The sequence below is a fragment of the Pelophylax lessonae genome (genome assembly GCF_965119305.1).
Source record: "Pelophylax lessonae genome assembly, chromosome: 4".
Taxonomy (NCBI): Eukaryota; Metazoa; Chordata; class Amphibia; order Anura; family Ranidae; genus Pelophylax; species Pelophylax lessonae.
Window position 1 is genome coordinate 516,424,988 of NC_138771.1, and position 22,269 is coordinate 516,447,256.

Genomic DNA, 22,269 nt, shown 5'->3' on the forward strand with positions numbered 1-22,269 from the left:
GGGGATGCCGATCCATGGGCCGGCGGCCGCGATTACCACCGGGCACCCACGAACGCTCCCCACTGAGAGAGAACGACGATCTGCTGTTGTAAACACAGCAGACCATTGTTCTCTCTGAAATGATCACAGCGCGCCTGTGATCCTTCTATAGAGGATCACAGGTCTCTGTGTTCATTTCACAAGTCCCTTCTCAATACAGTTAGAAAACACTCCCCTAGGCTCACACTTAACCCTTTGATCATCCCTGGGTTGACCCCTTCCCTTCCAGTGTCATTATTACAGTAACAGTGCATATTTTTAGCGCTGATTACTGTAGTAATGTCACTGGTTCCCTTATAAATGTAAAAAATGTCAGCTAGGGGTCTGATCTGTCCGCCGCAATGTCGCAGTCCCGCTAAAAACCACAGATCACTGCAATTACTAGTAAAAAAAAGAATGACATTAATCTTTCCCCTAGTTTGTAGACGCAATAACTTTTGCGCAAACCAATCAAAATAGGCTTATTGGGATTTGTTTTCCAAAAATATGTAGCAGAATACAAATTGGCCTAAAAGGATGAAAAAAAATGTTTTTACATTTTTTTTGGGGGGAATTTTATATAGCAGAAAGTGAAAAATATTGTTTTTTTTTTCAGAAATGTCGCTATTTTTTTGTTTATAGCGCAAAAAATAAAAATCGCACAGGTGATCAAATACCAGCAAAAGAAAACTCTAAGGACATCAATTTTTTTTAGGTACAGCGTCGTACGACCGCGCAATTGTCCATTAAAGTAACACCTTCTGGCCCAGAAGTGGTTAAACATTGATGAAGAAAGGAAGTTTGAATGCCCCAAAATGTGCTGGCTTTCTGGTATAAATTTCAAAAGTAAGAAAAAGATTAAAAAATGGGAAGCCTAGGGTGGCCCACTGTTTTTTTTAAATTACACACATAAAAAGGTTTACATATAGAATTGTATTACAAAATTTAAAAGCAAAGATACATAGAATCAGTTGTGTCATATAAACATAGTATTACTGTCTTATGTATCAAATCAATCAACGCGTTTCACAGTTATTGACACTTCTTCAAGACATTATACTCCTACATGACAGATATCCAACATGAGAAATCTTAAATAAAAACAGAATTTGGGTGCAGAGTCACATCTTCCCAGGCTGCAGGGAGGTATGGAGGGAATCTACAATGGCAAGAGAGTTGGGCCAATCCACTAGGTCCTATATGTTAAGGAAATTATCCCTGATGTGCTAGATCACTAGTAATCACGTAAGAAGTGAGAAGGAAATGATCCTGGTTCCAACTGTATACTCATAAATAACTTAGGACACACAATCTGATCTGATCTGGGCTGATATTATCCAAAGGAACATCCCAAGGAATCAAAGGTAAAGATCGCTATTGCCAGTCCTAGTGTTCTCAATCAATATAACCACAGTCATATCATCGTCAAAGTATTATGGTCCATACATCGTCGTACAAAACAACTGATTCTTTGTATCTTTGCATTTAAATTTTGTACTAAAATTCTATATGTAAACCTTTTTATGAGTGTAATTTAAACACCGGTGGGACACCCTAGAACACCCATTTTTTATTTTTTCTTACTTCTGTTGTCTTTTTGGGTTGGTGACCCCCCCCCCCCCCCAATATTAAGCTATTTAGCCATTTATTTACTAACGACCCACTTTGCTGCTTTGACAGCCCCACATTATCTATTACTATTAACCGTTCTTCCACCTGATTTTACGGACTTGGGTGACCTTAAGGATCTAGGATATCCAGTGCATCGCCCAGTCCAGCAGTTGATTGTAGTTCTCCCAGGGAAAAAATCAAAATAACAAAAAGGAAAAAAATTCAGATTAAGAATGAGAAAAGAGGAAAAAAAATGCCAGGATCAGAGATCCCAGCAGGGAAGCTAGGTCCTTACTCCTTACTAGGCAGAAAAAAACTGAGATCCTAGAGCAGGAAGTGGGAGTATACCCCCTGGGATTGCCCCATAGGGGTAGTTAAGCTCTGTTAATTTTGTTAACCTTTTTCCACCTAGTGTCCTACTCCTTAAGCGCAGCATAACCCATCCATCAAATGAACATATGACGCTGTGTTCATCAATGAACAAAAAAGAGAAAGGACTTTTTTTAAAAGGTTTTATATAAAAACGATATGTTTTTACAAGTATTACTAAACTTTTTTTAATGGTACAAATTCCGTAAAGCTTTTCCAAGCTCCAAAAATCTACAGGTAACCATTTTCTTCTTCTACTCCTATACCCTATACATACCTGTATAACATGTTTTTGAAATCCAGATATTTCACTGACATTGAATAGTACTCAAAGGCTCCTTAAATCTTAGATTTTGAATCCTTTGTGTAGGAGCCTTAAAATGACAATAACATCATGGCTTTATTTAAATAAATGTTCGGATTTATATCCTTTTCCTTTTTTCATTTTCTTCAAGGGGCTTCTGGGTTTAGCGTAAAGTTTCTAACCTTTAGTTCTGTGTTTCTCTCACACACTTACCTCCCTCAGAGCCCGTGAGGTCGCATCACGAAAAGTTGGCTTGCATCTAAAATTAATCTGGAGATTTTACAAAAAGAGGAAAATTAGGTCATCTATTAAAAGCAAACCATTGGAAATGTGTTTTTAATAGCTTTGATATTTTAAAATAGGACTCCTTTCTATTTTAAATGATTTTAATTATTTCAAAAGTAGAATCCTTACCTAACACAATGTATCTTTGTTTTGCAATATTTTGTTATGTATAGTTAGAACTACAAGGTTAATATGATGTCTACTTAGGGAGTTTACAAATATCTATTTAGATGTCACCTGTCTACAGAAGTTAGAAAAGTGCCATTCCTGACCGCCTTCTGAAAATGCTTGTCTCTGACTTCAACCATTCAATTGGCCACAGACCTGGAACAAGTATGCAGCCTTTACGCATTTCCTTTCTAGCCAGAGGGTCTGCCATGATGTCTGGGCCACTAGCATTTTCAGGAAGTCAATATTTCTATACATATGTTTTTCCACATTTCCTTTAAAGAGAATCTGAATAGATAAAGTGACAGGTTTTCTTGTTAGAGCATCTTTCGATCAGTCAACTTCAACTATGTTCCCTTGCTGCTTCATTCCTCTGACGGTGCAGTGTGCCTAGTCCCTGTACAAGCTCTGTGTAGGACACTGTTATTGAGCACCATACCTACTCCTACATGATATTGTTTGGACCTGGCAATTAGCCACTAACCCTAGGAGGAAAATGAATAGGTGAAATGCTCCCCCATAAAGTACCCATTATTTCGGAGGGCTCCTACAGACAAATGGAGCAGCAGCAGAGTGTAGTGAAGGTATCAATGGGTGGGGTGCCCAGACAGGAGAAGCTTATTGTTAATTAATTTACCTTTTGATCCTGTTGATATCCCATATCTATACATCCAACAATTAAACCTTGGTGATTGTGCCACCCTTGAGTCCTTATATCTATCCTTCATGCTTAAGTCCTAAAAAAAAGGGAAGGTCTTTAAATCTCCAAAATGTGTTGAAACAAATTTGGACCCCCTGTTTTGGGTCACCATGCTTAAAAGCGGCCTCACCAGAGCTGCTGCGCTTTATCCCTATTTGATGTGCCTGTTAATATAATTTAGGCGCCCCATTTCTCTATGTCCCTAGCAAAAAAAACATTTGTTTTGTGCTGAATAGGCAAAGTAAATGATTCCCTTTAAGCATGATATATGTTAGTTAGAAAATTAGAGGTGTTTTACAAGGCTGACTAGTTTAGAGGGAAAGAAAAAAAAACATTCCAGGTTATAGCCAGTAGATGGGGCCCTTATACCTTTTCTAGCTGATCCATGCAGGCAACGTGGACGACGATTTTACAAGCTGCACATTTTCTCCGCACGGCTGACTTCTGGTAGAAAAGGAAACATAAACACAGTGTTAACGTGATCAGAGTTTAGACAGTGGATATAAAAAGTCTACACACCCCTGTTAAAGAGTCGGTTCACACTGGGGCGACACGACTCTGTACTACTTCGGGGGCGACTTGTGCATACCCAATGCACCACGACTTCGGAGCAACTTGCAGGGACTTCACATAATGGAAGTCTATGCAAGTCGCCCCGAAGTCGCCCGAAGTAGTACAGGACCCCTTTTCTAAGTCGGAGCGACCGCGAGGGAGCGCGACTTGTCAGGCTGACAAGTCGCCTGACAAGTCGCACTAGTGTGAATCGAGAGAAAATGTCAGGTTTCTGTGATGTAAAAACACAAAGATAAATCATTTCAAAACTTTTTCCACCTTTAATGTGACCTATAAACTGTACAACTCCATTGACAACAAAAGGAAATCTTTTAGGTTGAGGGAAGTAAAAATAAAAAACTAAAATAATATGGTTGAACAAGTGTGCACACCCTTAACCTCCTTAGCGGTATTCCCGAGCGTGGCTCGGGGTTACATTTCAGAGCCAAAAGCGGTAACCCCGAGCCACACTCGGGTACCGCCAGAAGCATCACTGGATCCTGTAAAAGAGGTTACTTACCTTGTCACCGGGATCCAGCAATGTATGCGGCGGCGGATCTTCCTCCCGATCCTCTCCGTGGCCCGGCTTCCGTCTCCTGTGACGTGACGTTCGCAGGGGGGTGGAACCGGCGGCAAATTCAATTGTAAAAACACACCAAACACACTGATACCATTCAAAATAAAATAAATTCACATTACATTGCCCCCCAGTGCCCTTTCCTGCAGTTTTACTGTACTTTATATATATATATATATATATATATATATATATATACGTATGTATATATATATATATATATATATATATATATATGTATGTATACATACATACTTTACCTTATTTATAGTTTTTTATTATATTAAAATTTATGATTTTGTGTTTCAAACTTTATCATACCCAAGATGTTATAAAACAGTAAAAAAAAAAAAAATGTAAATAGTTGGTTTGGGCTGCTCATTCTCAAGAATTACATGCAAAATAATGGTACCGCTTTCAGCACCTAAAATCCGAAAGAATCATACCGCCAGAGAGGTTAAACTAATACTTTGTTGAAGCACCTTTTGATTTTATTACAGCACTCAGTCTTTTTGGGTATGAGTCTATCAGCATGGCACATCTTGACTTGGCAATATTTGCCCAGTCTTCTTTCCATAGACACTCCAAATCTGTCAGATTGCGAGGGCATCTCCTGTGCACAGCCCTCTTCAGATCACCCCACAGATCCACCGGATTCAGGAGCTCTGGCTGGGCAATTCTAAAACTTTAATCTTCTTCTGGTGAAGCCATTCATTTGTTGATTTGGATGGATGCTTTGGGTTGTTGTCATGCTGAAAGATGAAGTTCCTCTTCATGTTCAGCTTTCTAACAGAAGCCTGAAGGTTTTGTGCCAATATTGACTGGTATTTGGAACTGTTCATAATTCCCTCTACCTTGACTAAGGCCCCTGTTCCAGCTCAAGAAAAACAGCCTCAAAGCATGATGCAGCCACCACCATGCTTCACTATGGGTATGGTGATCTTTCGGTGATGTGCAGTGTTGTTGTTTTTGAGCCAAACATATCTTTTGGAATTATGGCCAAAAAGTTCGACCTTGGTTTCATCAGACCATAGCACATTTTCCAACATACTTTTGGGAGACTTCAGATGTGTTTTTGCAAAATTAAGCCTGGCTTGGATGTTTTTCTAAGTAAGAAAGTAAGTAAGAAAAGGCTTCCATCTTGCACTCTACCCCATAGCCCAGACATATGAAGATTGTTGTCACATGTGCCACACAGCCAGTACTTGCCAGATATTCCTGTCTTTTCATAAATTTTGGAGGGATGTCCAGTTTTTGGTAATGTCACTGTTGTGTCATATTTTCTCCACTTGATGATGACCGTCTTCACTGTGTTCCATGGTATATCTAATGCCTTGGAAAATCTTTTGTACCCTTCTCCTGACTGATACCTTTTAACACCTTTTAGCTTTGGAAGCTCTCTGCAGATCATGGCTTTTCCTGTAGGATGCGACTAAGAAAATGTCAGGAACGAACAGCTGAACTTTATTTGGGGTAATCAGTGGCACTTTAAATGATGGCAGGTGTATACTGACTCCTATTTAACAATAGTTTGAATGTGATTGCTTAATTCTGAACACAGCTACATCCCCAGTTATAAAAGGGTGTGCACACTTATGCAACCACATTATTTCAGTTTTTAATTTTTACTCCCCTCCTAAAAGATTTCAGTTTGTTCTTCAATTGAGTTGTCCAGTTTATAGGTGGTCACATTAAGGTGGAAAAAGTTCTGAAATGATTTATCTTTGTCTCATTTTTTTACATCACACCTGGTATTTTAACAGGGGTGTGTAGACTTTTTATATCCATTGTACATGTACCAGAGACATGTAAGAGTGTCTAAGATGCAGAAAACGGAAATGCTTTTAAGAAGCTACATGTGGCAATGAGGCATGGGGTAAGTATGGGTCCTTCTATATCCTATTCACTCATCAGTCTGACACGAGTTAAGATAGCTCACATACTGTATTTGACAAAAGTGGCTTTTATTCAGAGCTACCCCTTTCTTTAGGAACAGGTTGGTTCAACCCTTATTTGAAGGTCAGGCCAATGAGAAGTTGTGCCAACTCCTCCTCCTAAGGTGCCCACAGACATTAGAATCTTCCATATTCAACCAGAATGGGCAACCATCTAATGTCTATTGGGTACCAACAGACAGGCCTGTGCAATTACTCTTTGAAGATTAATTGTTGGGACTGGTTAGAAAGTTGACCACTAATACTACCACCAAGATCATCCATTCCCACGGTGTCTGCTCCTTTTCTTCCCCTTTCTCCTTCACTGTCTGAACAGAACGGTTAATTCGACTTAAGCATGCACATTCAACAGTTCCGTTATCTCTATAGGCAACTTAAAGCAAGTCTGTATTTAACCTACACAGAGCAAAGAAACCGGTTTCGTCAAAACCCACTGTAGCATTCTCTTATTCCGCTCTCTCTTGTTGCTCCGTTCAGCTGCCAGGAGCAAAAAAATAACTGGAAACTTCTGGGTATGAAAGAGCATGTGACCCACTCCATGTAACACTGGTGTTTAGTGATTGGCCCAGAGCTGTCACAGTCAGCCCTGTGTAAGCTTTCACTGGAAAGCTGACTACAGCCTACACATTGCTATCTTTCCACACTTTTGGCTGTTGAATTTGATTAAACAGATTAGAATAATGAGATGAAGACAAAGCATTTTAAATCAGAGTGGACAGACTAATCTGGCCACACATTTTTTACATTCAGCATAAAAGGATTTATGCAAAAAGAAAAATACATAATAACTAAAATGCACAAACAACTGACAGAAGGGATTGTTGGGTGTGTGGCCGCTTTGTTGTTTGCTGAAGTCTAATCAAAAAGTTTGTGAGAGAAAGCTTGAAACAGCACATAACAAATATACATAAGTCATCCACAGTTCTGCCCTGAGCTTCATCATCAACCTCTTCTCAAAATATTACCCAAACCGTTCTCTTCCCTCCACCTAAGACCTCCTGCCATCTAGTTCTCTTGTCACCTCCTCTCACATTTACCTCCAGGTCTTCTCCAGAGCCTCCTCTTCCATCTGGAACTCCCTACCACAATCTGTCCAGCTATATCCTACTCTGTCCACTTTTACTCGATCTCTGAAAGTAAATCTCTTCTGTTCCATTAACTCATCCTCACACAGTTATTACATTAAATATCCCTTGCCCCTCACTTATAGATTGTATGTTCTCATAAGCAGGGTCCTAATAATGCTCTTGTCTTGATTTGTGACTTTACTATTTCCCTTTATATTTGAAAATGCTGTGCAAACCGTTGGCGCCATATAACCCCTGCATAATAATAATCATTTATGTTGTTCCAAAATAGGAAAGCCATCTATATTGTAAATGAGAAAAAACTGTAACATACAGAGGTAAATTTCCCATGTTACATTACTGTAAAAAATATGGCCCAATTATTCTGTCACCAAATATCCCCTCCCCCACCATAATTTATGGAACAGTGTGAAATCGTCCCTCAGCCATCAAGTTTAGGTTGTTTTTAGACCAGAAATGTGCCAGCCAGTTGACACCATGGAGTTGATTTACTAAGGGCTCTGTCACACGGTCCGCCTCCGTAGGCGGATCCGTGCTGCTCAGTGGGGATCGATTACCTATCCCCGCTGAGCTGGCGGATGACAGCTCCGTCTCCGCTTGCAGTGCGGAGAGGGAGGTGTCACAGCTCCCACTGCCCTCTATGGGGGATCGGATGAGAGCGGACCGCCTGTCCGCTCTCATCCGATCCGATCCCTGGACGGATGGAAAAATAGGGTTTCCATCCATCCGGATTTCACAGACAGGATCGGATACGGATGGCAGCGGGTGTCAGCGGAGGTGTCTCCGCTGACATCCGCTGCTCCATAGAGCTGCATGGAAGATCCGATCAGATCCACCTAAAAAACTGACAGGCGGATCTGATCGGATCACCCGTTTGAAAGAGCCCTAAAACTGGAGCGTGCTAAATCTGGTGCAACTCTGCATAGAAGCCAATCAGCTTCCAGTTTTTTTTTTTTTTTTTGTCAAAGCTAATTGAACAAGCTGAAATTAGAAGCTGATTGGCTACCATGCACAGCTGCACCAGATTTTTCACTCTCCAGTTTTAGTAAATCAACCCCTACTATTCAGATGAAATGAGGCTTCCTCACTGTAAAATACCATTAATTCTCTTCATGTAAGAACCACTTACAGTGTTCCATGCAAAATATAAATGTAACAACACTGGGTCCAGGGATCAAAATATTTTTTAAAAAAGCTGATACTTAATATACTGTATATATACAGTATATCATACAATATTAATATATCATACAATAAATAAACCAAACAACAATAGATGTCCCTCAAATAAAATGGAAAAAAAATAACTGTAAATAAAAAAGTTTTTATGAATGAAGTGGATAAAGTGTCCATATGAACTGTGCAAGTGACTTGAAGTGCTTAATTTCTTTTTAAATGAAAAATCGCCATATGTGCCACCACCTCAATTAGAATAACTCACAAGATAGCATGACCTCCAAATTGTAGGCAGGTCAGATAACGTATGTGAAGATATCTAATACTCCATACTCTGTGTCATCGCCATGCAGTTCCTGGATTAGCTGTACCTTAAAGGGATGCAAATGATCATTTCTAATAATTCGATGCCTATGGATCCAGACTTTTGGGGCACCCTGTAAGCATAAGATGTTTCTCTTTCTTCTATGGAAATTTAAGGGTCCATGCACACGGGCTTCTTCTTGTACAGGAGTTTTGTGTATTGCCTGTAGAAGCAGCTCAATGTTATCCAATGTGTCAATGCACTTTAGGATGTTTAGAAGCATATTGTAAGCTTAGGGTTTAATGCAGAAAAAAAACCTGGTTTGCATTCTTAAGAGGAGTTTTCTGTCAGAGAAAACGCTAAATGCTCCTAAACACTTCTAAATGCTCCTAAACACCTGTACAAAAATGCTCTATATCGGCCGTCACTAAATGGCGGCCCACGGTCCATTGGCGGCCCGCACGATGCTTTCACCCGGACCTCGAGGCCGCCTCCTGTATTCATTCAATGGTTTGCTGGGACCGCGGGTGTCCCAGCAACCAGTGACGTGCTGTGTGTGCGCTGCGGCTCCTGGCCGGTGTCCTGTCGGGCCGCGAGTAGGGGCGTGACGTCACGCGCGCGCCCCGCCCCCGCTCCTGACTGCGGCTCCCATTCAGCCAGGCAGCGAGTTGGGGCGTGACATTATGTGCGCGCCCCGCCCACCTGCTCGCGGCTTCTGGCTAGGCTCCTGGCTCCAGGTATGTGGAGCACAAGGGGAGAAAGCAATGTGGTCATAGCTGCCCTTAAAGCTGATGGGAGGTTTTTAAAGTGTGCAGATTGATGGGCATATTTTGTAGTGCTCATTAGAGTGCCCCATAAAAAAAAAAAAAAAAATGTGCCCATCAGAGTGCCCCCTAACATAAAATGTACCCATCAGCATGCCCCTTATTTTATGTTAAGGGGCACTCTAATGGGCATATTTTATGTTAAGGGGCACTCTAATGGGCATATTTAATGTTAAGGGGCACTCTAATGGGCATATTTTATGTTAAGCGCAACGCTGATTTACACGTTTTGTTTTGCCCATCAGAGTGCCCCCTAACATAAAATGTGCCCTTCAGAGTGCCCCCTAACATAAAATGTGCCCATCAGAGTGCCCCCTAACATAAAATGTGCCCATCAGTGTGCCCCCTAACATAAAATATGCCCATCAGCCTGCCCCTTATTTTATGTTAAGGGTCACGCTGATGGGCCTATTTTATGCTAAGGGACCCTCTGATGGGAATATTTTATGTTAGGGGGCACTCTGATGGGCACATTTTATGTTAGGGGGCACTCTGATGGGCATATTTTATGTTAGGGGGCACTCTGATGGGCACATTTTATGTTAGGGGGCACTCTAATGACCATATTTTATGCTAAGAGCAACGCTGATTTACACGTTTTGTTTTGCCCATTAGAGTGTAACCTAACATAAAATGTGCCCATCAGCGTGCCCCCTAACATAAAATGTGCCCATCAGAGTGCCCCCTAACATAAAATGTGTCCATCTGAGTGCCCCCTAACATAAAATGTGCCCATCAGCGTGTCCCTTATTTTATGTTAAGGGTCACGCTGATGAGCAAATTTTATGCTAAGGGCATATTTTATGTTAGGGGGCACTCTGATGGGCACATTTTATGTTAGGGGGCACTCTGATGGGCATATTTTATGTTAGGGGGCACTCGGATGGGCATATTTTATGTTAAGAGCAACGCTGATGGGCACGTTTTGTTTTGCCCATCTTTCTGAGTCATAGCAAAGACTTCAGATTCGGACCTCGGCCCAAAGAAAATTTTAGCAACCGGACCTCCTTGAATTTTAATTCATTACTCCTGCTCTATATCTATTTTTCTGCCAAAAGAATTGGTGTTTTTCTAAACCCAGTGTGCATGGACCCTAACACAGATATCAACAGATGTCATGGTTTCCTGTGAAACGACATCATAAAAACTTTCCTAGGTACATAACAAACCGTACAGAATCATCCTTTGGTGTCTCCTGTTGCCATGGCAACACAAGGTTCTTAATCCTAAGTGACCATTTTGTATCTCTAAAGGATTTTTTTTACCATAAAAAAAAATCCACATCAAATTATAATTAAATAGATTTCATTAGAATGTGTGTTTCCTTGTTAGTTAATGGAAATTCCACTTTTTAAAAAATTTTACTGGAAATTATATCAATCGCCATTTTACTAAAGTAAGATTTAAATACAGTGCATGTTTTTTTCTCTATATAACTGCTCATTTACACACAGAAACATACTTAATCCTTGTTAGCGCAATGCTTCTGGGGGCTCCCAGGGGCCCAACGATCAAGCAGGACATTTTGAATTCTAACCTTCCGTCTCCCTCATCGCTGTCCACAGACACAGTAACACAGGATCCCTGGGGGGAGAGGACCAAACTCGTACACATTAATTCTTCTCCATGGCAACCCACGTTACCATGGCAACTGCCTAAAAATCTGCAGGTCGATATTGGGGGCTAATTGCTCGCTACGTTCACTACAAGGGATGAGCGGAGAGAAAGGGTTATAAACTTTGAGGAAACTGATATGGTTTTACTGCTGGTGCAAAATGAAGAAAGTGGTTTGTCTCCAGGTTAAAGTGCACCAGGGGCGAATGTGCCACATACACTTTTTATATTTTTACAATTTAAAGTGGAACTGCACCCAAACAGCCTGATACATTTAGCAAAAAAAAGCTGAATGGTGGAAAGCATTTTTTAGGCACCACAAAAAGTTAGAGTAAAATACAAACATTTTATTGTACAATAGTTAAAAAAGAGACCAGAGGTCACATTACACCAAACACACATAATAAAACATCTCATGATTGTCATCAAACTCATTAATTCACTTAAGGGGACATGTGAGGCCCCTAATTCGTGAATGCTACATTTTAACTTTATTTGTCTTCTTCAGGGTGGGGGGCGAAATGGATGCTTTCTACAGAAAACCGATATAATAACAAAATGATTTACAGAAAAGAACATGATAACATTTAAAGCACATTTTATTCTATTAAACTCACAAATATTGGTAAATTAAAATGAAGCCACTCAAGGATGCCTCCACCCAACATCAATCACCACAGCAGACAGAGATTAACACAAAGGACGCCAGCAGCTGCCCCAAGGGATTGGATTTATAAAAAGTAGATAAGTGAAAATGCATTTAATAAAGAAAAAAATGTATTTCTTTTAAAACAAAAAAACTATCAGCTTACAGGTGCAAAGTAGCAGCAGCACTTCCAAAACATGGGGCAGTAAGCACAAGTAGATTTACATAAATTCATTCATCCACAGGGATCTACATGGCAAATATAAAAAGCAAAAAAAACAAGGTGACATAAGTCATATATAATTCATTATATAATTAAACCACAAATCCCAATTGAAGGGAAAAAAGGGGGGCTATATTATCCAAATACAGTAAAAAAATTACCTATACAGTAAAACCTTGGATTGGGAGCATAATTCCTTCCGGAAACATGCTTGTAATCCAAAGCACTCGTATATCAAAGCAAATTTCCCCATAACAAATAATGGAAACTCAGATGATTAGTTCCACAACCATTTATTCATAAATCCTTTAGTTTATAGTCCATATAAAAAGATGATAGCAATGTAACCATAAAATGTCCATCAATGTCCACACTTAGGTGTGCCTGTTTTAATCATCAACCATGTGAGTTGCTAAATATTGTACCTTCATTAAATGTAACCATATTGCTACACTAAGGCCCCTTTCACACATGCTGCTCTGTCAGTGGACTCCGTTTTTCTCAGCGGGGGATCGAACCGCCGATCCCCCGCTGAGCAGGCGGATGGCAGCTCTGTCTCCGTGCTGTGTGCCGAGACAGAGCTGTCAGATCCCCGCTCTTCTCTATGGGAGAATCGGATGAGAACCCAGACCGCCTGTCCGTTCCCATCCGATCCACCAAACTTGACGGACAGGATCGGATCAGATGTCAGCGGACATGTCTCCGCTGGCATCCGATGCCCCATAGAGATGCATGGGACATCCATTCAGATCCGCCTGAAAAACTGACAAGCAGATCTGAACAGTCCGCATGTGTGAAAGGAGCCTTAGAGGCACCTCTCCTCTTTTTTTATACTCAATTGTGACATGATGTTACTTGTAAATCAAGACATTGCTTGTTTATCAAAATGTATTAAAAAGTTTGCCTGTCTTGCAAAAGGCTCTCAAACCAAGTTACTCTCAATCCAAGGTTTTACTATATATTCATGATGAAAGATCCAGGAGAAACACTAATATAAACCCAAAGAAAGCCAGTCCAAATCAGTACCCCAGAGAATAGTAAGTAGGCAATAAATAGGCAAATAAAAATCCTAAAGAATGCACAATTAGGAACACCTAAATGAAAGAAACTAATTTGTAACAGGCTAAATCCCCAGTATGTCATTATACCAATATATAAAAAAAAAAAACATACATTAGGGGGATTAAAAACTAACGATAATCCATCTAGATATCAAACTGATATACACTGCTTCCAGTAATCGTACCAATACAAACTAGCAATAATGATGAGCACTATATGTATAGGGCAGTGATACAACACATGATAACCACCAACCACTTATTGTGGAATCGACACGCAAGCCAAGAAAGAATGAAGCACATCACCAATCAAACACAAAACTCCTGGTGCCACTGTGCCACATAGAGATGACCCTCCTCACTAAACCAGTTCAAACAATGGGACTTCAAGCAGATGAGATGCCTATGCACAGCGTCCCCTACCCCCTCCGGAGCGGGTAACATCACATCGGCCACCAGCCATATCATAACTGGTGCGACATGCTAGGCAGCATATGCACCTTCCAAAACAAAGAGGAAGCTCCAACACATGAATCAAAAGCCTCCGTGGCCCGCCCAACAATCGCGGGTCAGTGAGCAACAGTGGTCGATGTTGGGTGGAGGCATCCTTGAGTGACTTCATCCTAATTTACCAATATTTGTGAGCTTAATATGATATGATGTGCTTTGTTATTATCATGTCTTTTCTGTATATTTTTGTTGTTATATTGTTTTTTGTAGAAAGCATCCATTTCATCAACCTGCTGAAGAAAACAAATAAAGTTGAAACGCGTTGGAGTAGCATTCGTAAATTAGAAACCTGGCATTTCTCCTTAAGTGGATTTTTGAGCTTGATGACAATCATGAGATGTTTTATTATGTGTGTTTGGTGTAATGTGACCTCTGGTGTCTTTTTTAACTATTGAACAATAAAATTAATGAATTTTTATAAGTTTGTGGTGCATAAAAAATCTCATCCATCATTAAGCTTATTTTGTTAAATTCTGTTTAGGGGTGTGGCACCGGAAAAATTAATGTGAAAAAAATTCCTGCACTAATCAAATAACTATACGAATACCCCAAATATTCAAAATTTCTAATTATAAATAATAATTTTAATAAAAGTATATTGAAGCGGTCTACACTATTGGATCTTCCTTTTGCCTCCTTTATTTATGTCAACATACTGTGGAGCTGAGGATCTTGGCTGCTGATGCCGCAGGGGAGTACCTGTATACTGGTTTTAAAACACTTGTTTGACCTCCCATAACAAGTGAGTTCCATTTGAGCAGGTAGAGCTGGGGTGAAGGGCACTGTGGGTACTGAAGAAATTGTGGTGCGTGGGATTGTACAGTCACTGGAAGTCTGAATCTCTTGATGAATAATATATCTATACAGTAAATTAACTTTAAGAAGAGCGTTTTATACTATATGTATGAATTTTCACTGATTTGCTTATTGTTTGTTTTATGAATTGTATATGTTATGCACTAATTGATTTATCGTAGGATAAGTGCTGCACTATTTTTTAAGATATGACCTGAACAGTTAAGTTGCCTGGACTGATTTATTTTTGAACTTGATACGTGTTTGCTGTTGTATTTTGAATTGCATTCAGTGCATCTTGCTTCGGTGGCAAGGTGACACCACTGTTCAGCACTGCAGCTTTCCATGTCACCTGCCTGATAGTTGGATTCAGAATAGGCATCATTCCATGGCTAAGATAAGATGAGTGATATTGAAAGTTTTAATTTCCCTTATATTTTGGTTAAAATCGACTTTGCAACATTTCCCAATTTTTGGTGAAATGCATTGGAGTCAATAGGAAAGGTTAAATTACGTTTTTAACTAGCTTCTGAAGTCAAAGCTTACTACCCATGTTACAGTATGACTGTAAATTCTTTGTATAACCTCCTTTAGATTTACAAACCCTGTGCAATATGTGGACATACCTAAGTTATGCCCTTAACCCTTGGCCCCCAAACCTGTGACCTGGGGGGCTGCACTTGTTGTACCAGTGAAAGAAAACTATTACTTTAGACTGGATTATTGACTTACTTTTTTCTGTGCTATTCATTTCCTTTTCGCGTATGTTTTTTTTTTCCCTCTAAACAGATCTTGCTGAGAGAAATATCAAATTTGGTCATTTTTAGGCCTCATGCACACGGGGCATTTTTGAAGCTACTTCTAGGCGCTTCTGGCGTGATTTTTTTTACTGCCTCTTAACTCCCTTGCATGTTATCCTATGTGTCCATGCAAACATAGGCTTCCAGCAGCATTTTCTGGAAGGAGAGTTTAGTGGCAAAAAAATAACCCACTGCCAGTGTGTACTGAAGCAGAAAAAACGTCCTTGGCAGAAAAAAACATTTGAAACTGCTAAACGCACCTAAACACTAGCGCTAATTTATTTTAATAGTTAGAATAAATTATTTATTCTGGCCAATGAAAACCTATCCTATTTCTATCTTAATTTTAAAATTACAGAATGTGAAATCAATTCGTCAATTACGCAGTAATTAAAATTATTCAAAACTCTGTTAGTATAAATGCCGGACATTGTATTCATTTTCCCAAAATCCACTGCACAGCAAAAATCAGAATGAGGGTGGAAGATTCTGCACTGTGACCCATACACAAAGGCACTGTAAAGGGAAGGCAATCCCAACATGTTTTCAGGGACTACAAGCTACAGAAAGAAGGTGTGTAGGTAGGAGAAGAGCACACAAAGGACTTCAGGGCTGGGGAAATGCTCTTTCATAGTCCAATGAGCAGGCAATGACACAGGAAGCTGCAGTAGTTAATATATTGGTGTCAACATCCTGGCAGTGCTGTCTGGTAGGTGTATCTAAATTACAAGACTAGCAGAACAAATGCCAAATATTTCAACTGTTTTTTTTTAGTCCTTCAGCTGCTTTAAGTTCTGCTTTACTCTGCCTAAATATCATCATTCTTCTACCAAGCATATCACTCTGAGAGATGGAAAATATGGTTTACATGGTTATTACAACATTACATACAGCGATTTTGAATGAAAGGGCCGGAATGTACTCACTGAAAACTTGACTTGGCAGTTATCTTCCCCCAGGTAACACAGGTCCCCTGATACATTGGTCTCCTGCCACAGGTGCTCCCCATTTACAGCGTTCTCCTGCAAGGTAAACATGTAATCATTCATGCTGACCAAATTCTGTCCATAAACTGCATGCCACACATGTACAAGTAACCCAGCACCACCCAGAGGTAAGACTGTGACATTGCAATTGCTATTGATGTAACAGCACCTCAATATATGACAGAATTCAGAGGCACAGCGCCTTTCTTTTCTTTTATCATTCATAATCTGTTCTACAGATAAAATTATAAAAGGACAATATTTTAAAGAGGAACTAAACTCTTTCAAACAGCATTAACTATTTTAGCATTAGTAAATAGATAGGAAGGTATATTATATTTACTTGTTTTACTTTTATTTTTTTCATTTACATTAATTCCTGGTTTCTGGCCTAGACAAAATGATGACAAGTATCCCAGAAGTCTTCATGGGAATTTTATTTGATCTGTAGGAGAATGGGGGTGGGGGCTTCCTCAGCTAAGCACACCTTCTTGCCTGCTTGCATGACATATGGGCAGATGGATTCCAGGAAGTAAATGCTACATGAATCATCTGCCCTTACTCAAGATGGCCACAGCTTGGGGGTGTTTTCAAAGTGATTTTTTAACAAAATAATGCATGGGGATATGGATGGATGGATGAGTTTGCTTTGAATATTAAAAATTAAATTAAAATAATTAAAAATTAAGAATTGAATAGCATTTTGGTTTGTGGTCCTCAAATACAGTTTAATTTGTATTTATCATTTTATATTTTTATAGGGGCAACAATGTTTGCCCTATTCTGACATGTACAGTAAGTGACACACTATTTATTTGAGTGAAGCAGCTATAAAGTCAGACTGCGGTTGATTTACTAAAAATGGAGCATACAAAATCTTGTAAAGCTCTGCATGGTAGCAAATCAGCTTTTAACTTCAGCTTGTTCCATATAGCTTCGACAATAAAACCTGGAAGCTGATTGGCTACTATACACAGCTGCATCAGATTTTGCATGCTCCAGTTTAGTAAATCAACCCCACTGTGTCCAAAAAGTTGTCAGAGTCTGATGACACATAAAACTTAAATGGCTAAATTAAAACTCCTGATACTTTTGTTAAAGCTTTATAAATAAGGGTCCTTTCACACAGGCTTTCCACCCCATGGGACTCTGCTTTGCCTAGCGGGGATCGATCCGCTTAACCCCCGTCGAGCAGGCGGTTGACAGGTCCCTCTCCGCTCACTGTACTGAGACGGACCTGTCAGAGCCCCGCTCCCCTCTATGAGAGATCGGATGAAAACAGACCGCCTGTCCGTTTTCATCCAATCCCATCCGATATGATCCTCCATACAGATGGAAAAAAGTGTTTCCATCTGTCTGGATTTAACGCACAGGACAGGATGGGATAGTAGCGGGTGTCAGGAGACATGTCAGGAGACCGCTGACATCCACTGCCCCATAGGGATGCATGGAGCTTCTGATCAGGTCTGCCTGAAAAACTGACAGGCGGACCAGATCGGAAAGCCCGTGTGAAAAGACCCTTAAGCCTAAGATCTCACGCACACGGGCGTCTGGGGCCATATGGTGTAGAATTTGGGCACATATCCGGGAGCCAAAGATGCATCGTACAGCCACCCATTGAAATCAATAGCTGTACACAGCTGTACATAGGTATATGCAGCGGCATATATCGGTACACATGAGCATGGTTACACAAGTACCAGTTTATGCCACGTGTACAGTCACTGATTTCTATGGGCAGCACCTGTGGCAACTATCCCCCCGATTATTAGCTTTAACCTACACATTCCCATGACTCACTTTTGGTTATGAAGCAATCAATTAAAACAGGAAGAAACAAGTCACAAGAACTGGTCCCTGTTTTCTCATTAGAATGCCATGTTTTAATGAGGTGCAGAGGCATTAAAGCTGAACTTTTAACCTTTGCAGCGGGAGATTTTCCCCAGGGTTTAGCTTTAAAAAGGCTATGGGACCATTCACAAAGCACAGCGCGGCTCGCGCATGCGCAGTGGGAAGCTGAGTGTGAAGCTGCAAGGAGTCACAGCCAGCTTCTCTTAGTAAACATGCAAATGCCAGGGACAGAAGACTCACGAATAACTGGCCCGGGTGAGGACATCCCTGGATCCTTTCACAGGTAAATGTCCTTTTTTTAAAATGTCAGCAGCTACAGTATTTGTATTTTTTTTTTCACACAGCCTGAAGACCCTCTTTAAAGAGGAGCTCCAGGCTCCCCCAAAGAAATGAAAGGTCATCAGCTGCAAATACTGTAGCTTCAGACTTTTAGTATAAGGACATTTACCTGTCCAGGGATCCTGTGATGTCCTCACCCGAGCTCATTCTTTAATCGGTGCAGAGTCGCACTGAGCCTTGTGAACGGTCCCCTAGTCTTCTGGGACCTGTGATGTGTCCCAGAAGACAGCGGGGGCAGGAGGGCGAAACTCCGGCTCAGTTCGCGTCACAACCAGGTACCTTCTCCCCCCTCAAAAAGTGCCAAATGTGGCAGTGGAGGGTGCAAACAGGGAGAACTTCCCCTTTTGGGTGGAGCTCCGCTTTAGGAAACATTTCTGAAACTGAATGAAAAGGCCACTTTCTGTATGCAGGTTTGAGTTTTATACACGTTAAAGTATTATATTTTTTTATAGGACATGATTAAAACCCCTGAAAGTTTTTTTTACCATCTGTGACCCTTTAGGGGGATTTCCCTTCACTTCGTGTCTTGTAGACACAACAGGAAAAGAGAGGAAATCTCTCAAAATGTAATCCCCTTTTAAACAGTAGTCACTAGAGCAGTGGTTCTTAACCTGGGTTCGATCGAACCCCAGGGGTTCGGTGAGTCAGTCTCGCGGGTTCGGCGGAGGTCAAGACACACACCTGACTCATATGATTCGTGATTACACGTCCCGCTCATCCCCCCTAGAAAATATTACTGATTGTGAAGCCGAGCGCACCCCGGAAAATCAGAGCTGCGGTCGGGACAACTCACAGCCATTACACATAGACACTTGACGCTCCGCCCCCTGTACCTCCCCCAGCAGGTTTCCAGCATATCTCCTGCAGGCTGCTTGCTGCTTGAGTGGGCGGGATGGGGATGTACCTGACCATGGAGATCGAGTCCGCCTGGAAGAGGGAAGTGTGAACAGCTGAGCAGAGGGAGCCGAGTGAATGTTCCTGGAGGTAGGCTCAGCTAGCTGTACATGGTGGATTAGTTTACAAGCACCACTATGCTAAGTCTGCTGAGTTACTGCAGCTTAGCATAGAGGTGCTGTTAGCTGACAAATGTAAATGCATGTCCTTTTCATTTAGCTCAATAAAGCATTGTGAATGCCCCCTGGTGTGTGCCCTCCTGATACCCCATGGTATTCCCTCCCAACCCCCCCAGTGTGTTCCCTCCTGACACCCCATGGTATGTCCTCCCAACCCCCCCAGTGTGTGCCCTCCTGATACCTAATGGTATGCCGCACTGTCACACTGATTTGCAGTAAATATTCATTATTATGTTTTTGTTTTTGTGTGAAAATCATGTTTTAATGGTTTTGCTCTTTAATGGTTTTGTTCATTTTGTGCACCTATGTATAATAAATATATACCTAAATATATACCTATGACACACATGGGTTGATTTACTAAAGCCAAAGAGACAGTGCACTCTGCAAGTGCAGTTGCTCAAGAATTTAGTAAATGAGGGGAGGTGCTTCTGATTTCCATCATCCAATCATGTGCAAGTAAAAATACTGCTTTGTTTATATTCTTTTCATGTGATTGGTTATCATTCATCCTTTATCCAATCTTTGTAACGAGAAGCTTTATCTCAATTACTAAGCAACTGTAATTGCAAAGTGCACAGTTTATTTGCCTTTAGTAAATCCACCCCAGAGAGTGAGTAAAACATAGACACATGAGACACAGACAACAATAAAAACCTGACAGCCCCTCAATGCTCTATTGAAAACATTGCACCGGGTTTGGAGTGATTTGTTACTGCTGTACAAAGCCATTATGGCTTTACATCACACATACAAAGACCCACTAAATCAAGAAGATCAACCCTACAGTCCAGTCCAGGGATGTTCGTGGCTCCTTCAGTGGTCCATTGGATACAGTGAGGGTGGGGCAGTGCACAGGGACCAGGTGCTGGAGTCCGGAGCGGGATATCGCTTTCCTGCAGGGAAGAAAAAGAAATACCGATCAACAATAAAAACAAGAACAAATGCAGGATTAATATTTTGTGCCTTTCTTCTATATATAGGAATGAAACACAAACAACAGAACAAAGAACGATTGAGCAAAAAATGGGGCAGCTGCCCACAGATATTAATCAGGTTTAATCTTCCAGATAGAGAATCAGATTACTTGTTGTGGGTTACAGATTAACTTTTCCTAAATCATACACATATTAAAATACCAATAGAACACTGACTGCAAAGTTCCTAACACTGTAGCTGTGTAATGCTGCATTCTTCTTCTAGTCCTGCCCACTAACAGGGAGATTTTGCTGTGTGTGTTAGAGCTGGAAGTGTTGGTAGTTTGAACCCAAAGATGAGGAGTTCTCTCTCTCTCTCTTATCCCCTGTGCTCCAGCAGTCTTAATGGCGCTTTTCTACTGCATGGAACCGAACGGTCCGGCTCGCTTTTGTGCTTTTCCACTGCTGGTACCGCATGGTACGGTGTAGGAACGGTTCGGTACGGTATGGCGGCGCTTTTCCACTGCATGGAACCGAACGGTACGGCTCTCAAAAACAGTACCACCTCGATTGTGGTTCCAAGAGGTACCATACCCGGTACCATATCCCACAATCCTTTGCATGCAGTCACTACTAGCCACTGATTGGTCAGAGAATCCCACCCACCCCTTTGTTATCCCACCCACTTAACTTTAGTACTACTTTAGTGGAAAAGCAAACCATACCGTACCGTACCGTTCCAACACCGTACCATGCAGTACCAGCAGTGGAAAAGCAAACCAGGCCAAGCAGGGCCAAGCAGGGCTGAGTAGAGCTGAGCCGGTACTTGCAGTGGAAAAGTGCCAAAAGGTCCTTTGACATCATCAACACCAATGTAGAGTCTATAGTCCTTTATTGGAGGCAAGGACACCAAGAGACAGTCCAATGCCAGAGTGGAGGGAGCGATGTTTACTACAGAAGACGGGATTTAAGTTTAAGAGTGTTTTTCATGTCCCCTCCACCAACCCGAGCAGTTAAGCCTTGAAGTGCAGGTACAGCCCCACTGCAAGGGAGGACTTTTCCAGCTTCAAAGGAAATATGCACTAAGGGAACTATATAGATTGCCATGGGAATGTAGATTGCACTATCACTGTAAATATAACTTAATATAAAAGAAACACCCAACACAATTCAATTGGTAGTTAAATGGCCGCGGCACTTTTATTGGCATAGATAACTAAATAAATAATGGATCAATAAATAAATAAATAAATAAATAAATAATTCAAATAACTTTATTAATTCTAAAATTCTAATAAATATTGAATAAATTCAAACTCCAAATAAATATGACAGCTGGGTAGCTAGCATTTGTAAAAAACAGAAGACAGGTATGGCAATCTCCATACAAGCTCAGAATAAACTTCTTTCAAACATAAATCACAGGAAAAGTACTTCAAAATTGTGTCTACTATTAACATTTGATTTCGGAATGAATGGACCTTCCTGAACGAAAACCACATTTCACTGTTAGGAATTTGTTA

The 22,269-nt window shown here is 40.8% G+C and overlaps 1 protein-coding gene across 12 annotated transcripts in view; it reads right to left on the reverse strand.

Annotated features, from left to right (window-relative positions):
* Window positions 1–22,269, reverse strand: part of DGKI (diacylglycerol kinase iota) — a 533,441-nt gene that overhangs the window by 251,590 nt on the left and 259,582 nt on the right. For all 12 annotated transcript variants that reach the window (XM_082255058.1, XM_082255060.1, XM_082255059.1 and 9 more), the window contains 4 exons: window positions 20,617–20,725; window positions 16,507–16,602; window positions 3,825–3,899; window positions 2,516–2,572 (listed from right to left, as the gene is read on the reverse strand). In XM_082255058.1, coding sequence (XP_082111184.1) covers window positions 2,516–2,572; window positions 3,825–3,899; window positions 16,507–16,602; window positions 20,617–20,725 — 337 coding nt within the window. The remainder of the gene's footprint in view (window positions 1–2,515; window positions 2,573–3,824; window positions 3,900–16,506; window positions 16,603–20,616; window positions 20,726–22,269) is intronic.